The sequence below is a fragment of the Lepisosteus platostomus genome, chromosome 15, assembly GCF_059453375.1.
Source record: "Lepisosteus platostomus isolate fLepPlt1 chromosome 15, fLepPlt1.hap1, whole genome shotgun sequence".
NCBI lineage: Eukaryota > Metazoa > Chordata > Actinopteri > Semionotiformes > Lepisosteidae > Lepisosteus > Lepisosteus platostomus.
In genome coordinates this window covers 15,345,034-15,363,274 of record NC_142625.1, presented here as the reverse complement: position 1 = coordinate 15,363,274, position 18,241 = coordinate 15,345,034, and the positions used below count along the sequence as shown (strand labels likewise).

At 37.8% G+C, this 18,241-nt stretch overlaps 1 protein-coding gene across 1 annotated transcript in view; it reads left to right on the top strand.

The window, feature by feature from the left end:
• The first annotated feature begins 377 nt into the window (after positions 1–377).
• gdap1l1 (ganglioside induced differentiation associated protein 1-like 1) overlaps positions 378–18,241 on the top strand; it is a 97,571-nt gene continuing 79,707 nt past the window's right edge. Inside the window, exons 1-2 of the mRNA XM_088608308.1 lie at positions 378–399; positions 16,792–16,910. Coding sequence (XP_088464434.1) covers positions 393–399; positions 16,792–16,910 — 126 coding nt within the window. The 5' untranslated portion in view covers positions 378–392. The remainder of the gene's footprint in view (positions 400–16,791; positions 16,911–18,241) is intronic.

The window sequence follows — 18,241 nt, the reverse complement described above, 5'->3', positions numbered from 1 at the left end:
GTGCTCTTTAAAATTGCAAATTGCATTTTCAATCAACAGATTAATAATAAGTTAATATTGACTATATTTTTGAATACATCTTCTTGCACAGCCAAGTCTTTGTGACATGAGCAGTGACCTCAATGTATTCTTTCTTCGTCATCCAAGAGTTTTCACAATTGTTTTCAACAATGTGTGGCAATTTACCTCTTGAAGTCTTGAGCCCGAGCCTCCTGGATTTCCAATATTAGATTTGTACAAAGCGAAAATTCTCTCACTCCCTTTGTGTTATCTAGGAATAAGGTTTCAGTGACACTGGATAAAGCTTTTAGCATTTGAAGTGGATCAAGATCTGTGAGACAGTTTCGATTCACCTGCACTCCGTGTCGAGAAAGGGACTTTCCTGTCCGTAAATGAAAGGTATTCAAAAAGGCATTGCTCTCATTTTCAGGTTTAATATATTGGTTTTAACCAAATGTCAGATTTTTTAAAAGTAATTATCTTAATTTAATTGCATAATTGGAATCAACAGGGCACTGATGCCCAAGGAAATCAATTAATACGCTCTGTTCTATCACCTACATTTTGCTTCCTCCTAGCAAACCAGATCGAGCTACAAAACTAATACACTAATCTGTTTAGTTGGCAGGAGATTCAGGCTTTGGACAGCATTCAGCACCTTGTAGTTGTGGTTCAGTCTTTTCAGTTACAAAGGAATGACAAACTGGTGTTAATGGGCTCAAACCAGTACAAGAGTTCTACCTCCCCGTGACCAATGCATAAGCAGTTTAAATTGGAATATTACTCACAAAATAAATGCATTGAGATTAAAAACATCTTACATAATTATGCAATTAACTAACAGTAACATACCTTTCCACATTGATTTTTCTTTTCTAATCAACATCAATTTCTGCTAAGCAGGAAGACCGGTGAATTAAAGTGACAGGTCAATCGTCATTGTTTTGGGCTTCATTTACAAGGGTCCCAGAAGAAATTAGCAATATAGAGTAAGAGACGGGGGAGTCTTGAACTCCAGCACTGTATGAGAGTGCTGCACTTACAAACTACATTTTAGAACATTATTCATGAGACACTTGATTGGAAAAGCTGTTCTAAATAAAGTGTAGATTTCTAACAGACTTCCTTGTACCGAATACTGAATGTGCAAAGTCACTTCGTGCACACAGTCTGCTGTTTTCTATTGTTTTTGTTTTTCAGAAAACAGATTACCAGTTTTCTAGTTCCACGGCAGTTTGGTTTCATGTACTGTATGTTTGAACAGATTTATTAATGTGATTTTGTGTTCCCCTTCAATTAAACAGATGTTCCCAATAAATTTATTAAAGCAAATTTAAAAAGATGGGACCAATTATCACAAATGCTTCAATGAACCCCTTGATTTTTAACAGTGCAAAATCACTGGTGTTGAAACATCATAGCCAGAGGCCTAAGAGTTATGTCCTGCATACTGTAGCTCTTAGTCTTCATCTTCAGCGAACAACGGTTTTTGACGACCTGCCGTTAACCATGTTTATGATTTTGTCATGTATTGTGCAGCATGCAAAGTTCAGTCAGGTTTCTAAATGTTTCGTCCTTAAAAAAACAGACATTCATTTTGTAATTGTCTCTCATTTTCCCGAACAGTTGTTCCGATCCCTATCTTAAAAAAAACTACACCAGCCTTGGCCTCTGTCTGACATTATTCATTTTCCTCGAGGCCCTGGTTGAATCGATTTGGTTGAGGGTTGTCCAAACCTGATCCTGGAGGAGTAATGTGTCGGCAGCTCTTCATGCAAGCTCTCTTCACAAGCTACACTAGCAGATTATTGACTACTTTTTCTGCCCACCCTTTGGGCGTTTCAGCTTTAAGACCAGGATTGGCCACCCCTGCTATAGTTTCACACCATCAGAACACATCTGGGGCAGATAAACCATTATAAAGCACATTCAATGTACAGTATAATGTTTAAGCAAAAAACAATTCTTGTGCCCTAGTGAGGTGTGTGCCGAGAAGCTAAAAAAAATGCATGTTTTTCAAATAAGGATATGGTCGCCACAAGGGAGGTCCGAAGAAGACATTTCTATTACCCTCTTAGCATATTGTTCTGCTACTCCTGAAATAAGCAGTTCCATCTGGTTTAATACAGTTTTCTAGTCACACAAATTGAGTCACACATACAATAGTTGGGGTCATTATGAAATCTCTGTGCTCTGGACATTGAAATACTAATACAATTTAAATGAAAGTTGAGTGGCTCTGGAAACCCATAGAGAAATCCACAGACACAGCCTTTACTTTATACCAATAAAATGTCCTTCTTTTTCATGCCTCATCTTACCTTTAATCAGCTCACAATAGTATCCATTATGAACAAAGTCTAAATCAGATTAATATGATTTATATAATCATTAATTGAGCCTAGAAAAATTGATCTAATTAAAATTGAAACTTCTTAATGGATTATATATTGCTTATTACATAATATACAGGTACAGTACTCATTATAAATATAATATATTGAACTGCTGCACATTTGAGAAAGTATCTAGAAATCTTGAAAGTAATTATGATAAATTGAACTTGGCAATTTTAAGTCTCTTTTTATTTAAGAAAACTACCTTAATGCTGTATTTTCAAAGAGCTTTTCCTTCAGATTAGATGTGTGAATCTCAAATGTGCTTTTGATGCTGTTTAATGTGTTTGAAGGCACACATTTAAGTGCACCTTTGGGATTTTGTAATGTGTTACTGATTTTAAATAATTATGCTATGGTGTCTTGGTATTAGTAAGACCTACTCTGCTTTAGTACATAGATAATGGCTTGCTTTCAAAATGTGAATAGGATCTCACTAGCCTTTAACTTAATTTAAGAGATGAGCCGTATCTTTCTGTAATTAACCTTTTTTCCAATAAATATGCCATGTGTCCCCAGTCTATGAAACCTGTCTGTGGATTTGCTGGCTCAATCAAGTTCTCTTTGATGAGAGAGAGAATCTCTATAAAAGCCTCCAATCAAAGTTCCAAAGTTCTAGCTGAGATGAAAACCTTTTCATTGCTTTTTTTTTTAAAACAGCCTGAGAGGTTTGTCCATAATTTTCTTCTGTATGCTGTCATACACAATCTTCCCACTTGATTTATTGCTACTGAGGCAACACGTGCTTAGGCCCAGCTGAAGGAAGAAGTTGTGAACTTTTTGTGTTCTCACTTTTTGTGCTCGGTAATCTCTTAATACAGCCTGACAGTTCTGTTTAACTTCTGCTGCCTTCTACATCATTTCAGTTCAGTGCTTTGGTGCTCCTTGTGACTCCTGACCATTGTCAACCTGTATCTGCACCATTCCTCTGATATTCTTCTTTCACCTGAAAAAGTAAAAAGAGTAAGGTGTCTTTTGTTGCTCTTTTAAGGTCAGCATTTGGCACCATTTTGTCTGCGATGCTGTTGCCTTGTCTGTTGTGCTGTTGCTTGCAGTTTAGCTTCTAGTATGTACCTCTCTCTCCGTGCTGCTGAGGTGTGCTTGGAGAAGTGATCATCAGAACTCAAGCCAAGCAGTGGAAAGTGACTTAAACCAACCATTTACTGACGGAACAAGAACGCAAAACCATACAGACAATCAGATCTCAGAACCTAATCAAGGTTGTGCCTTGTATAAGGAACCTCTGATGAAAACCTGGTTAATGTTTAAGTGGTGTTGGTGGAACAGTAACTGGTGCTCTTCCCTCTGGACTAGAATTTCCAGACCAATGCTTCACCATGGTAACTGGGGGCACTGTTCTGTGAAAGGGGTTCTCATTCAAATGAAAGGTTAAACTGATGTCCTAACCCCTTAGCTGCTAAAGATGCCATGGCACCATTCATATGAATAGGGGAGTTTTCCCCGACTTCGACTGAACTCCAATTTCAGCATGCACAATCCCCCTAAATCTCCCTCAGCTCCATAGGGGGATAATTTACAGTATGTGATCTACTGTCTGGTGGGGCAGTTGGTGCACAATGGGGGGCCACACATCTTCCAGCTGAGTGCAGAACTTCGGAGGTATTTCCCCTCCTATATGCAAAGCACTATAAAAAGGCAAACATTTGTTAAAATGTAAATGATCCAGTTCTCACTGATAACAGGCGGAGCAGTGGCTCTGTGGCTTAGGATCTGTGCCTGTGGCTGGAAGGTTGCCGGTTCAAATCCCACGGCGAGTTGGGCCCCTGAGCAAGGCCCTTAACCCCAGGGGTGCCAGATAAATGGCTGCCCCTGCTCTCTGACCCCAAGCTCCTCTCCCTGTCTGTGTGTCTCATAGAGAGCAAGTTGGGGTATGTGAAAAGAAAAACTTCCTAATATAATAAATTGTTTATGGCCAATAAAGTGATCTTATCTAATAACACTGCAAGCAAAGGGAGTCAATAAGCCACAGGGGTTGTTGGTGTGTCTATAAACCCTACTAACCTCACTGGTGTTGTATTAAGTCTCATAGTGCTGCTAAGTCAGTCAAAGCAACAGGTTTGGTAGAACAGTGGAATGATCAGACTTAGTTGTTTTTGTTAGCTGGTTTCTCTGTTCTTCCATGTCTCCTTCCTTTTACACTGTCGCTTTAAAGATTTGTTTGGAAGATCCCGTTTTCTGAATTTTTAAAAGGAAGGTATTTGTTCAGCTCGTGGTTATATCACTAAAGTAGTTGAAGAATATTTAAACTAGAATAAGTTCTAATTTTTATCCACATTTATGATTCTGTGTGAACTTGATCAAAAACGTAATTGGCTGGAGGAATTGGTTTAATTTGAATTGATGGACAGAGTGTATTTGCACAGCTCAGGGGTCTCTGATCATAGAAGCAAACCTTGTTTGAGTGGGTTGATCACTTCTGAGGGTAGTGGAAGAGAAGACTGGGGTGACAGGGCTCCAGATAATAATAATAATAATAATTGCTTACACTTCTATAGCGCTTTTCTGGACACTCCACTCAAAGCGCTTTACAGGTAATGGGGTCTCCCCTCCACCACCACCAATGTGCAGCATCCACCTGGATGATGCAACGGCAGCCATAGTGCGCCAGAACGCTCCCCACACATCAGCTATTAGTGGGGAGGAGAGCAGAGAGTAATGAAGCCAATTCATAGATCCATAGTCAATCTCTACCACTCCGACTCCTCATTGTGAAGCAGGTTTTGAGCAACGGAAGGACGCAGCATAGCTGTAGGGAAAGGAGCTGCGTTTTCTGTATTTGTGGAATTATTTATGTTAGTCACTATTGCTTGTAATTGGATGGTGTTTGGGGACCAAATATTATCTTGTTTTGGGAGAAATTGAGAGTGAAAGCATACCTTTGGAAGTGGAAGATTACTTTATGAAAACTTACTGTACTGTTTGGTTGAAGTTAATACGTGAGTAGGTGAAGGCTGGATTAGTATTTCTTGATTTAGTTTTGATTAATAAGTCATCGTCTTTTAAACCAAAACCTTAACGTTTGACTTAACTACAAAGATGTGGACAGAAAACTGAAGAAGCCTCATGTCCTTGTTCAGTATTCAATGACCAGTGAGGGTGTTTTTATTATTTAACATTTAGAATTAGCTCATTAACATTTAGAATTCAAGCCAGTGCCAGGACTGACTAATACTGTATATGACTATTATATGATTATTACTTAAACTGTATTACTAATGTATATTATTAGTACAATAACACTTCCCCTACGCATATTAATATTTGACACAGTCAACAAACCATCAGGACTTATCCTTATTAAATGAACATTATGCCTGGTGGCTCACTGAGACCTTGGATATTTTGTCTTTATACTGTATTGAGGACATCTTAATGATTTTTTGATATATGGTTCGATATCTTTAATCCCATGAGTGCAATCAGATACGCATTTAACACCTGTTAAGTGTTCAGCTCGGACGAGCCAGAGCTCACAGCCCTTGGTCTCCTTGGGAACCAGGCATATTTGTACACAGAGCTGAATACCTCCCTGAACTCTGTACCTTGTCCCAACCTCCTGCCTCCAATTAATGGGTGTTAATTCCATCAAGCTCAGGATATATAAACCCTGATCTGTCACTGACCTGGTGCTCTGTCATTGAGCCACTTCCAGCCAAGATAGTGCTCTGAGCATAATTACCCTGCGCCCCAAAAGACCACTCCAGCCTGAATCCTGCCCTAGAGTGTCTTTCTCAGCATAAGAATTCAACGACATTAGAAAGGTTACAAACAAGGCAAGGCTCAACAAACTTAATGGTTACTAGTCGCTGATTGATCGAAGGATCGAACGATGCCTTTTCTTGAAGCAGCTAGGATATCGGCTTTGATAACATGGTTGGTTAGCTCGTCTAGACTCCCGCCGTTCTTCGTGTGAGAAAGTGCCGTTACTTTCTACTTGTGTTCCCGGGTTTCTTCACTATTCAAGACTCAAGATATTCAGTTCGTTTAGCCTGTCATTGTAGGATATGTCTTTAAGACTGGGAATGTTTTCTCTTCTCTGGACCAGTTACAGAGTGGTGATCCGTTTTGGAACATAGTGTTCTGTTCTGAAAAGACATCATCTCTTCAAATAAAGCTCAGCTTCGTCTGCGAACAACAACACAACATGGAAAAGTTTAATAGATGTGTAATTTAAAGGTCAGATCTCTCTATTATTTGATGCGTGAAACAATTCCTGATCTGCTTTTGCATCTGTCTCAGAAGCAAAAATACAAAATAGACTCTTACTGATTACATAGCAGACCTACTTTGTATGCTGGGAATGTAATTTTTGAAACATTTCAACCATGAGGCTGACGAAATGGAGAGACTAAAAGCACAAAGCCTTATGGGAAAAGTACAGAAGAATTATATATGGAAACCATTGCTTCATTTTTCTTCAGGCAGTGATTCTGATGCAGAGTCTGAGAGATGTTTTAGTTATTGATTGATTTCTTAAGACTGTTGTGCATGGTTCCCTTCTAAAAAAAAAGTACTTTTTGAAAAAATCAACATTCAAATTAATTATCTGCATTATGTTTTGCATTGTTTTCTTTTCCAAAGGTCTTCTCGTTAACTGGTTTTGTTAGTCAGAAATATCAGTATGAAGCTGCATAATCTGGATCTTAAACTACTTAAAATCTCATTAGCAGAAAAGCAAGTACTGTAGCACACTGTATTGTGCACTTGATAAATAAACTGGTTTTATTTGATTGATTAGTAACCAACTTTTTAAAAAAGTAATTTATTGATTAAGTTTTAATTGTATGATACATAGAAATGCAGTAATTATTATCCAGTTTGACTACTGTCTACTGTAATTGTTTAGCACCTGATAGGGAAAAGAAAATACTTCAATTGAACTTCTTAATCTGGTAAATTAGGTAGGCAGTTAAACATGTTTTATAAATGAAATATGACGAAATTTAATACAGCTGTGATATCCAAAACTTAAATTAATTTGATAATATCATATCATTATATAATAGCATTATCATATTTTTACAGCAGAATGGAAATGAAAATATCACTTTTAACTTTTAACAAATAAACTGTAACAAGTCTATAGTTTCGCCATTCTGGAAACAGAAAGAAAAAGCTAAAATAAGGGGCATCTAATTAATATTAATATACAAGTACATTATTGAAAGTAGAGCTTGTTGCTGTCAGATACAGTACATCTCCATAACAAAGCAATGCCTTGTACTTTTTGGGTTAAATACTTCAGGCCCAGTAATGTAACTGAGAATTCCTGAACCCCTTACTAGATACCGTAGGTTATATGTTTTACAAATGTGTTAAGACACCTTATTGGTGTTTTTTGGAAGCAAAATCTCTCACATTTGTACTGTATGGGCTGAAAGAGTAGCAAAGGTGTTTCTACCTGGAGACCACAATGAAGGAATCAGTCTGGCCTGATTATTTTAGTAGTATTGATGAATCAATGTTAAAAGAAGAAGCTTTTTTAAATAAATTCCCCAAACCTGATTACAGAAAGCAAGCATGAGGATTCACATTTTAAGAATTACATGAGAAAAACCTAGCCTCATGTACAGTACTGTACTATAGGCAAATTACACGGTACACAACCCTAAGGAACTCAACATTGTAAGACAAGCTACTGTATAACAACTGAGCTGGAAAACTTCACTCCATTTACAGTAAGTGTATATTTACCCATGTGGCATTTGAGATATTTAAAACATTATTTTTTTCTTTTTCAAGACACTGCAAATGTTTAGTGATTTCAAAGCACCTTTTTTTTCAAAGAGAAATTGTTGTAATGCTCTAATCATTTGAGTTTACCAAATCCCAGCTGAATCTGTTGGTACAGTATGAGACTAAGTCCTGAATTTTGGATGGTGTTAATGAGTTTATTTTAAGCCTTCCAGCAGGCATCGTGCTGTCCAAATACCTCTGGGAGAAGTGTTTCAGCTCATTGTGAAAGGAACGTGTGGAGCAGATTACAGTAGAATCAGAATATCGCTGCCCTTTCTGTACCACTGCTTGCTTTTCAGAAACTGCTGTCTGAAGTCCTGGGCAGTGACAGCTATTTTGAAAGTCTGTGTCTGCTCTTGCAGTCAGGAAGGAATGCTAAAAGAACTTTTTTTATCTAATGTATGACAGAAATAGCAACCAGAATGTTAGCTCTGTTGTGACTCAGGTTTGACAAAAGATTCTGCTAGATGCAACCTTCCCAGTTAAAAAATGTCAGGACCCAGCAAAGAACTTTAAAGCATCATGCAGATTAAGATTAAATAATAACAGAAATAAAGACAGAAAGGACTACTCCATTCCAGAAAAGGCTCTGGCTTTGAGCCACTGTGAATTGCTTTTGAAAATGTACACATACTGTACAGTGGGTGTCAAACCAACTTGGAGAAAAACAAGTTTTGCAATCGTAAACTACTTTTGTAACTGACTGTTGGCCTTCAAAGTGTCTTTCAAAATGAGTTAAACTTGTAATCGTAAAGGAGACAATCTGCAAAATAAAAATTATAGAAAAGTCAACAGTCAAGTTTATCACAAGTCTTTTCCTTTCATTTTCCCCAGTTTTGGCTACAATTTATTTTTCTCAGCTGACTTTGTAGTATTTTGTACCCACAGGGCTCCTGTGTCCTATTACTCTTTTGCTCCAGCAACAAAAATTTAGAAGGAAAAGCTTCCACATTTTCATATTTTTTCACATTTTCAAATACAGGTGCAGAAGTACATTAAAGACAATGTGTTTAGTGAAGGGATTAATTTGGAAACAACAGTACCAGTAAAATAAAATGCTCTGTCAAAATAAATTAAATTAAACTGAGGGCCTGTATTATTACCACAAGATAGGCTCTCCACTCAGAGGCCTATCTCCACAATTAAATGAGAAAATAAAAACATTTTAATGGTTTTAGTCTAACCAAAGTGTGTTCCCTGTCTGTACAACTTCCATTACCATTATAAAACCTGATTTCCTAATTATGCCTAATATTGGTATCCATTTTTTCTAAAACAGATTAATTCCAAAGTGAAACTGTCAGATATTCTTTTCTTTTCAAAGTTAAGCTCAGTATTTAAAGACTTAGTAATAGAAACAATTTTTCATGGGTCAGATAATGCATCTGTGGAACTCCTCAACGAGATTAGAGGAATGAAAAATACCCACAAAGTCATATGGAAATGTGATCAGGGATTCTTACTGAATGTAAATGAAAGCACCATGCCCCATCGGTGAAATATACATTTCTCCAGCACAACAAAAGAAATACTGTACCTTAAAACTGCTAGAGGAGAATTTTAAAGAGGACAAAGGTTTAAAATGGTCTGCAAGTAATTTTATTATTGTGACCTTGATGTAAAATCTTATTAAAATTTCCTATATAAAAGAGGATATACACAATGGCCCAGATGGTCAAAATCTGGCCAAAGGCTTACTGTAAAAATGGTTTGGAGTAAATTTCTTTACTCTTTGCTTTTTTAAAATTAAAAATGTATTCTATATTTAACCATACCTTTCTTTTATGACTGTTTTTTTTTCTGCACACCTGCAGGTCCTGACAGATTTTTTAAAAATGTTTCACTTTCATTTCAAACTGTGATGTGCTTACTTAGCATGAGTAAAGTCATTACCAGCTTTGGAAAATCACGTCCAATATGAAAGTGAGCAAATTAACATTTATTCACAATACAGAAACTTCCAGATACATATCTTGACTTTTTTTTCCAAGCAGCATAAGCTCACAAAGTGAAAAAGTTAAAAGATGAAAGAATGTGCAATTTCTGTTAGACCTTAGTCTTTGTGGAAACCTTATCTAAACATTATCTGTTGATATGATTATCCTGACTTTGCTCTCTGCGATCACAATATTGACATTGCTTGAATATTGAATATTGAAGATGCTTCAGATCTTTTGGCTCCAATTAGTTGATTTTTCAACATAGTTGATCCGTTTTCCACAAGAAAGCTCAGAAAGTACCTCAGAAAGCCACCTGTGTGATGGTCCCATTGTACTGTACTGTATGTCTTAGGCTATGTGACAGCATCTTAATAAGCAAATTGTCTTCATTTTAAACATCAGTTAAATTATTGTTTTCTTGTTGTCCGTTGCTGTCCAGTTTTTTAGATATTTCCTCTTTTGTGTACATATGCAATTTGTTCTGTATGCTGTGTTTGCTGCTCACTGGGAGACAATTGTCAATTCAAATTTCAAATTCCACGTAGTAAATTGTGCTAACACGTTACACATTACACCCGCTTTCATCTGTTCAAGTATCACTGTTTCTCAACATCATTTTCCAAGCCCGTGAACCTGTAAAACAAACCTGTAAGACCATTGAGTAAGTGAGTAAGACATTTCAATATTAATTATTATCTTAAACTCTGGTTCTTTAAATTTTCGATTCCATGAAACACCCTTGACTGGCACTGTCCAGGGTGTTGTCCGTGTGTCAGAAAAGCCTGTGGGCGGCCACTTACAGTAACTTCACTGGGACAAAGGATGAAATACTCCCCCTTAAGAACATACCACTAATAAATTCAGTTTCCTTGTTTCTTATATTCTCGATTGCTTTTAGAAAGTGGCTGCGTGTTTGAATAAAGTTCTCGTACAGCTGGTATCACTGGAAAGCAGAAAATCGGAGTACCGGGTACTGTAGAATAAACCAGTTAACTTCTGTTTCCTCCTTACACTAGCAGGCCATTAAGCTGTCTGGGGCCTACAGTGAACAACACATGTTGCGTGATCCATCTTGAATTGCAATGACTTCTGCTGCTCCACACCTGAGCTGAAGTTTACAGTGGTCATCTGGTGCTGCCTGTGGTACAACTCTTTCACCAGCAGTCCACAGGACCAAGGACATCCTGGTTTCTGTAGTGGACTCCCAGTAAAACTCCCTTTTGGTGAGGTGATAGTTCATCATAGGTTTGGCTGTTATCACAGTTGATTTGCTGAGGCAACCAGAATGAGTTATCTTGCTTCATCAGCCTACAGCTACAAGGGGCACAGTACTCTAGTAATGTGTCCATACTTCTCACTCATACAAGATCATGGCAGCATTTCTTGAAACGAAATCATTTTTTTTTACTCTACATTGGATTGCTCGGGTCAGTAGCTCGCCAGCTGTTTCATTTGGCAAGCGGCATTTGTCAATGAGCCAAACACTGTGTAGCAGCGCTGGCAAAATCTCCAGCCTAGTGGAAGGTTTACTTTTGACACCTGAGCAATATATACGATACATATAATCCCAACAGCCAATTTCAAGGACCTTTCTAGATCTCTGAATTGGAAACTTCAGCATTTATCATAAATTGCCTTATATATCAAATATAACTGAGAAGCTGTTTTGTCTGATTGAACTGAATACAGTACATATCTCTCAAGGGAAAACATGAGTTTAAATCTAATTTAAGCTTTTGGATATGTTTTAGAAAGCTGAAAATGTTTAACAAGCACTCGGCATTTAAATCCATTATGTAATTTAAATCTAACATATACTGTTCCAATATTTAAATCACCAAATATACAGTATATGGGCTTTATTTACAATATTTTTTAACATGGTGACATTTATCTTTAAGCTTTATTGGGATATAACTTGAGTTTTTTAGGGATTGGCAAATACTGTATTTGCAGTACTGTACAGTACATACTGCATTTGCAGTCTTCATCTGAAAGAATGTTTGTTTTCTGATTTGTTTAATTTAAATATTTTTCTGACGGAATTTTGGAAATATCTGCAATATATACTGTGTGTGTGTGCTAGTCCATCATACACTACTGTATAAACAATTTCAATGTGAGGAACAGAACTCCAGACCAACCTTTCTCTGGTGTTCCTGGTCAAACATCTTTGTAGCAGGTGCAAAATAAACTTCCAGAACCAGACAGGTTAAAAGATGCACAGCTGTGTGAGAGCCCTGCATGTATTTTAGAACTAATCAAATCTAAAGAAACTGTGTCATGCCCCAACAGCCACTAGCAAAGATTTAAATATTAAGAACACCATTGTGCAGCTTTTTCATCCAGTTTTTAAAGATCTCTTTGTTGGCTGGATTGAAGCAGCTGAACAGCTTTGTCTCCTGTCCTTAGATAATGCTGATCTAAAGACAGACGTACACCTGATTCATACTATAAACTCTAGTACTAAAGTACTCTAAACTTTCAAACAGCATATGAACAAAAAATTTAATTGAAAAAGGCAGTGTCTACACTGTAAATAGTGTTCCTCTATTTACAGAGGAACACTAAGGTTCAAGGGGTGATTTTGTAGTGTTAACCAAAAAATCACCCCTTGAGATATGATACATCACCATAAAACAATAGCAAACAGACGTCAAGGTAATATTTCAGCACCCCTCTTCTGTTTGCTGTTGCAAGCCAGAGGCATCTTTTCCCTGGTTATTTTAGAAAGAAGATGCAGATGTTCCCAAACTGGTTTTTAAGGCAGAGTGTTTTAACTAGCAGTCTCCTCATATGTTTTAATTTTAAAAGTAAATGATAAATAACTGAGAGTTGTGGGAGAGGGCATTTTAAAAAGCACCAGGAACTGCAATTCATAACCCAGATAGGTCATTATTTATAGATCAGCGGCACTGAGTAAACTGACAAGAGGTCTCCCACACCACTCATTACAGCATGTGAAATATTCCATTACAGTGTGGCGGTTAGGATTATGGACTGTGACACATGCTAGAAAAGATTCATCCTTCTGAAAAACTGTTAACCTATATATGAGGATATAGGCTAATGAAATTCCCAGATAAGGGTCATATTTCTGACGTACAGTATAGCCTACAGCTTTTCCCCAGTAATTTCCTCAATCTAAACCAATCGGCTTCAGTGGGCAGGTGAATGTTATGAGGGAGAAATTCAAAAGATGAGCAGCAGTTTTCAGTTTTTATTGCTTGATGTAAGCCAGAGTTTGACAGGAAGCAAAATGTATTATTTGAGTGGTGCTTAAAAGCACCAAAATAAGGAGTGAGAACAGGAGCCTAAAAGAAAATTGTCAAATAGCGCTCAAATTAATCAAGAACGCCCTTCGCAGTACAATGACCACGGAGACACCAACAGAAATGGCCAATTTAAGTACTGAACATTAAATTATTCTGTACAAAAATATTCAGTGAAGATAATTCACTTATATTTTGTATCAGCGAAGAATTTTTTTTTTCTAGTTTAGTAGTTTAATGAACACATAAGCCAGGAATTACAAGCACCTGGCTTTGCTTGTCTTTTGTTTAGAATGTGTCCTGCCTATTCTTTGCCTCTTTCCATTTTCACAGATCTAAAGACAAGAAAATGTATTATGTACAAAAATGATTTTTCTTATCATGTCAATCGCACATCTAAGGACAGTAGTGAATTTGACCCACAAAAGATCTTCATGGACAAAATGGCATCTTCAGCCTTCTAATCTCTGAAATGGTGCCCCGGTAAAATGTCTGTGACATACAGTGCCTTGCGAAAGTATTCGGCCCCCTTGAACTTTTCAACCTTTTGCCACATTTCAGGCTTCAAACATAAAGATATAAATTTTTTATTTTATGTGAAGAATCACCAACAAGTGGGACACAATTGTGAAGTGGAACGAAATCTATTGGATTTTTGAAACTTTTTTAACTAATAAAAAAATGAAAAGTGGGGCGTGCAAAATTATTCGGCCCCCTTGCGTTAATACTTTGTAGAGCCACCTTTTGCTGCGATTACAGCTGCAAGTCGCTTGGGGTATGTCTCTATCAGTTTTGCACATCGAGAGACTGAAATTCTTGCCCATTCTTCCTTGCAAAACAGCTCGAGCTCAGTGAGGTTGGATGGAGAGCGTTTGTGAACAGCAGTTTTCAGCTCTTTCCACAGATTCTCGATTGGATTCAGGTCTGGACTTTGACTTGGCCATTCAAACACCTGGATACGTTTATTTGTGAACCATTCCTTTGTAGATTTTGCTGTATGTTTGGGATCATTGTCTTGTTGGAAGATAAATCTCCGTCCCAGTTTCAGGTCTTTTGCAGACTCCAACAGGTTTTCATCCAGAATGGTCCTGTATTTGGCTGCATCCATCTTCCCCTCAATTTTAACCATCTTCCCTGTCCCTGCTGAAGAAAAGCAGGCCCAAACCACGATGCTGCCACCACCATGTTTGACAGTGGGGATGGTGTGTTGAGGGTGATGAGCTGTGTTGCTTTTACGCCAAACATATCGTTTTGCATTGTGGCCAAAAAGTTCGATTTTGGTTTCATCTGACCAGAGCACCTTCTTCCACATGTTTGGGGTGTCTCCCAGGTGGCTTGTGGCAAACTTTAGACGAGACTTTTTATGGATATCTTTGAGAAATGGCTTTCTTCTTGCCACTCTTCCATAAAGGCCAGATTTGTGCAGTGTAAGACTGATTGTTGTCCTATGGACAGACTCTCCCACCTCAGCTGTAGTTCTCTGCAGTTCATCCAGAGTGATCATGGGCCTCTTGGCTGCATCTCTGATCAGTCTTCTCCTTGTCTGAGCTGAAAGTTTAGAGGGACGGCCAGGTCTTGGTAGATTTGCAGTGGTCTGATACTCCTTCCATTTCAAGATGATCGCTTGCACAGTGCTCCTTGGGATGTTTGAAGCTTGGGAAATCTTTTTGTATCCAAATCCGGCTTTAAACTTCTCCACAACAGTATTACGGACCTGCCTGGTGTGTTCCTTGGTCTTCATGATGCTCTCTGCGCTTTCAACAGAACCTTGAGACTATCACAGAGCAGGTGCATTTATACAGAGACTTGATTACACACAGGTGGATTCTATTTATCACCATCAGTCATTTAGGACAACATTGGATCATTCAGAGATCCTCGCTGAACTTCTGGAGTGAGTTTGCTGCACTGAAAGTAAAGGGGCCGAATAATTTTGCACGCCCCACTTTTCATTTTTTTATTAGTTAAAAAAGTTTCAAAAATCCAATAGATTTCGTTCCACTTCACAATTGTGTCCCACTTGTTGGTGATTCTTCACATAAAATAAAAAATTTATATCTTTATGTTTGAAGCCTGAAATGTGGCAAAAGGTTGAAAAGTTCAAGGGGGCCGAATACTTTCGCAAGGCACTGTATCTGCTGGCTTTTCATAGGCCCAGAAGAGAGAGATTCATTGAGTTCATATTAAATATTGCCTTCAGGCAAACTTTCAAAAATGTTTCAGAGAGGCAAACAAAACACTCTTGATAATGGCTTTGTTGCCAAAACCTTGAATTTATTATCTTTTTGGCCTTTGTGTTTTTTCTGCCTGATGATTTTTTTTTAAGAAAGATGAAGTCAATTTAATACTCTGAGAAAAAAACTATTTGTTCTGGTCTGAAACTTATCGTTTAATCAAATTCATTCTATTTGCTTTTTTGGGGTTTTTTCATGTGAGAGATGTGCCTTCGGAACTTTTACATTTGAATGATAAGGGGTATTAAATGATGGATTCATCAAGCGCATTTGGCAGGTAGTAGGCAATTGATCCAAGAACCTCATTCAGCCATTTCTTGAAAGAAGTCCGAGTAAGAACTTCAACAACATGGTTAGGTAGCTTGTTCCATACTCCCACATCTCTTTGTGTAAGGATGCCCTTCCTGTTCTTAATTTTATATCCACATCCACGTAGTTTCCACTTCTGCCCTCTACTTCAGTGGATGATTCAATTAATGAGATCCAACGGGCTGTCAATGATTTAGAGGACTGTTTTGCCTTACCTCTTGAGGAAAATGCCCTTTTCAGGTGTGTAACAAGTTTCATGTGTAGTGCCATCACAAGGATTTATCCCTGCAGTCTATGAGGTCAAGGCAAGTATAATTAACATGTTGTTTGGACTCATCTTGAGGATTAGACTATCAGGGGATAAATGCAATGTATTTGGGTAGGGAAGTGCCTTTGGGAAAAATTGGAAGATTTTAATAAAATGTTGGAGGAATTCTGCATTGAATACATTTAAAAACGTTTTCTTCACTGGGTAAAAGAAACCGTTAGTCTTGTAGTGCAGACATCCTGCAAAGTTGACATGTGTCTGTTCTTCTGGACCAAAACCGAAGACTGAAGGACAGCTAGATCCTCACTGATCAGATATGGAGTCAATTAGTCTAGATTTCTGCCACTGATCGAGGTTCTCTCAGGTCCCTTCATCCGTGTAAAGGGGCTGTACTCTGACCTGACAAAAAAATCCACTTGCTTGCTCCAGTGGAGGAGGAGAACACTCTTTGTTGTATTACAGGCCATCTAGTTCAGATTTTAATTTGGGCTGTTTGGTCCTCTTTGTTTGCAGCTATTCAGAAATGGAGCACAAAAATGTCAAGCTTTTCTCTGAAAGCCTTTTGTACTTGCGACCTGTTCCCTCTGAGGTGGTGATGTGCTGCTTTTCCTCTAGGGGGAGACAGAACACCGAATTTAACCAAGCTGAATCGCGTGAAAAAATATCCAAAAGACTGGAGGTCCCCCTGGTGGCGAGAATCAACCAAGGCACCCCTTGAAACAAGACCACAACAGGTAATCTAAACCCTTTGTATTTCCGTTACTTAAACTCATAAACTACATAAGCCCTGTCTTGAAACAACAGTTTATGTTAAACTTTGTGAAGCACTGACTTGTCTGTGGGCAAATACTACTACAAATGAAATTGTGTTGAGGCCGCACTGACACCTTCTGACTGAACACAAACACAGTTAATTCACCTGGAATGTGAAGAGTTAATCCATGGGAGGAATTAGTACTTTGTAAACTGTATTGAGGGCCTTTGGCTTATGGTTAATTTCATTTTTTCAGCTCTTTAATTGCAGCTCCCTTTCTTTTTCTAAAATGGTTCCAGTTGCAAAGACACCTCACTTTGCATTGCAACTGTCAATTCAGCTGTCTCCATTTCTCATCTTTGTTTCTGTCCATTTAATGACTCCATATGCTCCAGAGGATTCTCTCTGAGGTTAGAAGGGCTTCCAGATATCTGTTCCAGATGATCTCTTAGTTACTTTATTGAACATGCCGCCCATTTTAAGGTTCTCGATTAAATTGTTCCAGTCCTCTAGAAATTGATTATTTGCTACTGATCTATAAAACCTGCTGGACTACAGCTCTTCAGAGCACCTTTGAGAGACCTCTGCTATAAAGGATTGTATTAAGATCAATCAAAGTACACAGGCTCTGGATTTTAACAATTCTAATTGTGGAAGAAAAGAATATTCAGTCAAATACAAACATTTAAGGGTATGCTCATGATTATAAATGGAGATGGCAAGACATGAAGAAAAGTTTATTGCTGTATAAGTGTTGCTGAACTGCCAGATACATTGGGTCTGGTCCATTTCTGTTCTGTGTGTCGGTCCTAGACTTGCCTGGACTTAAATCCACATAAATCTTGAAAGCCTTGAATCTGAACAGCATTTACTTCATATTCATCAACACTGTAATGCTGACTGCATACAAATATGTATGTGTAGGAAAAGGAGTGTTTAATGGTAACTCCAAGAATAGAACTACAGTATTTCTAAATACAACACTAGAAGATAAGAACATTGAAGAAAATGTTGTATGTAAATGTTTGTATATCACAAACAAAAACTACCACCCAATTTTTAGGTTTCTGCTAAAAAATTAAACAGACAAACAGAAGCGTAAACTACTGTCTACTCTATTGTATTTACTGTCTTAACCTGTTTGTTAATTAACAGTTTGTAATCATAAAGTATACAGTACTAATCCCTTTGTTATAAAATGGTGTTGATGTTTTTGTGGAATGTCATTGACTGGTGACACGTTTGCAAGCACTGTACTGCTAGGAGTTGTGAAATGCTCACTGCTTTCACATGAAAACTCCACTACAAGCA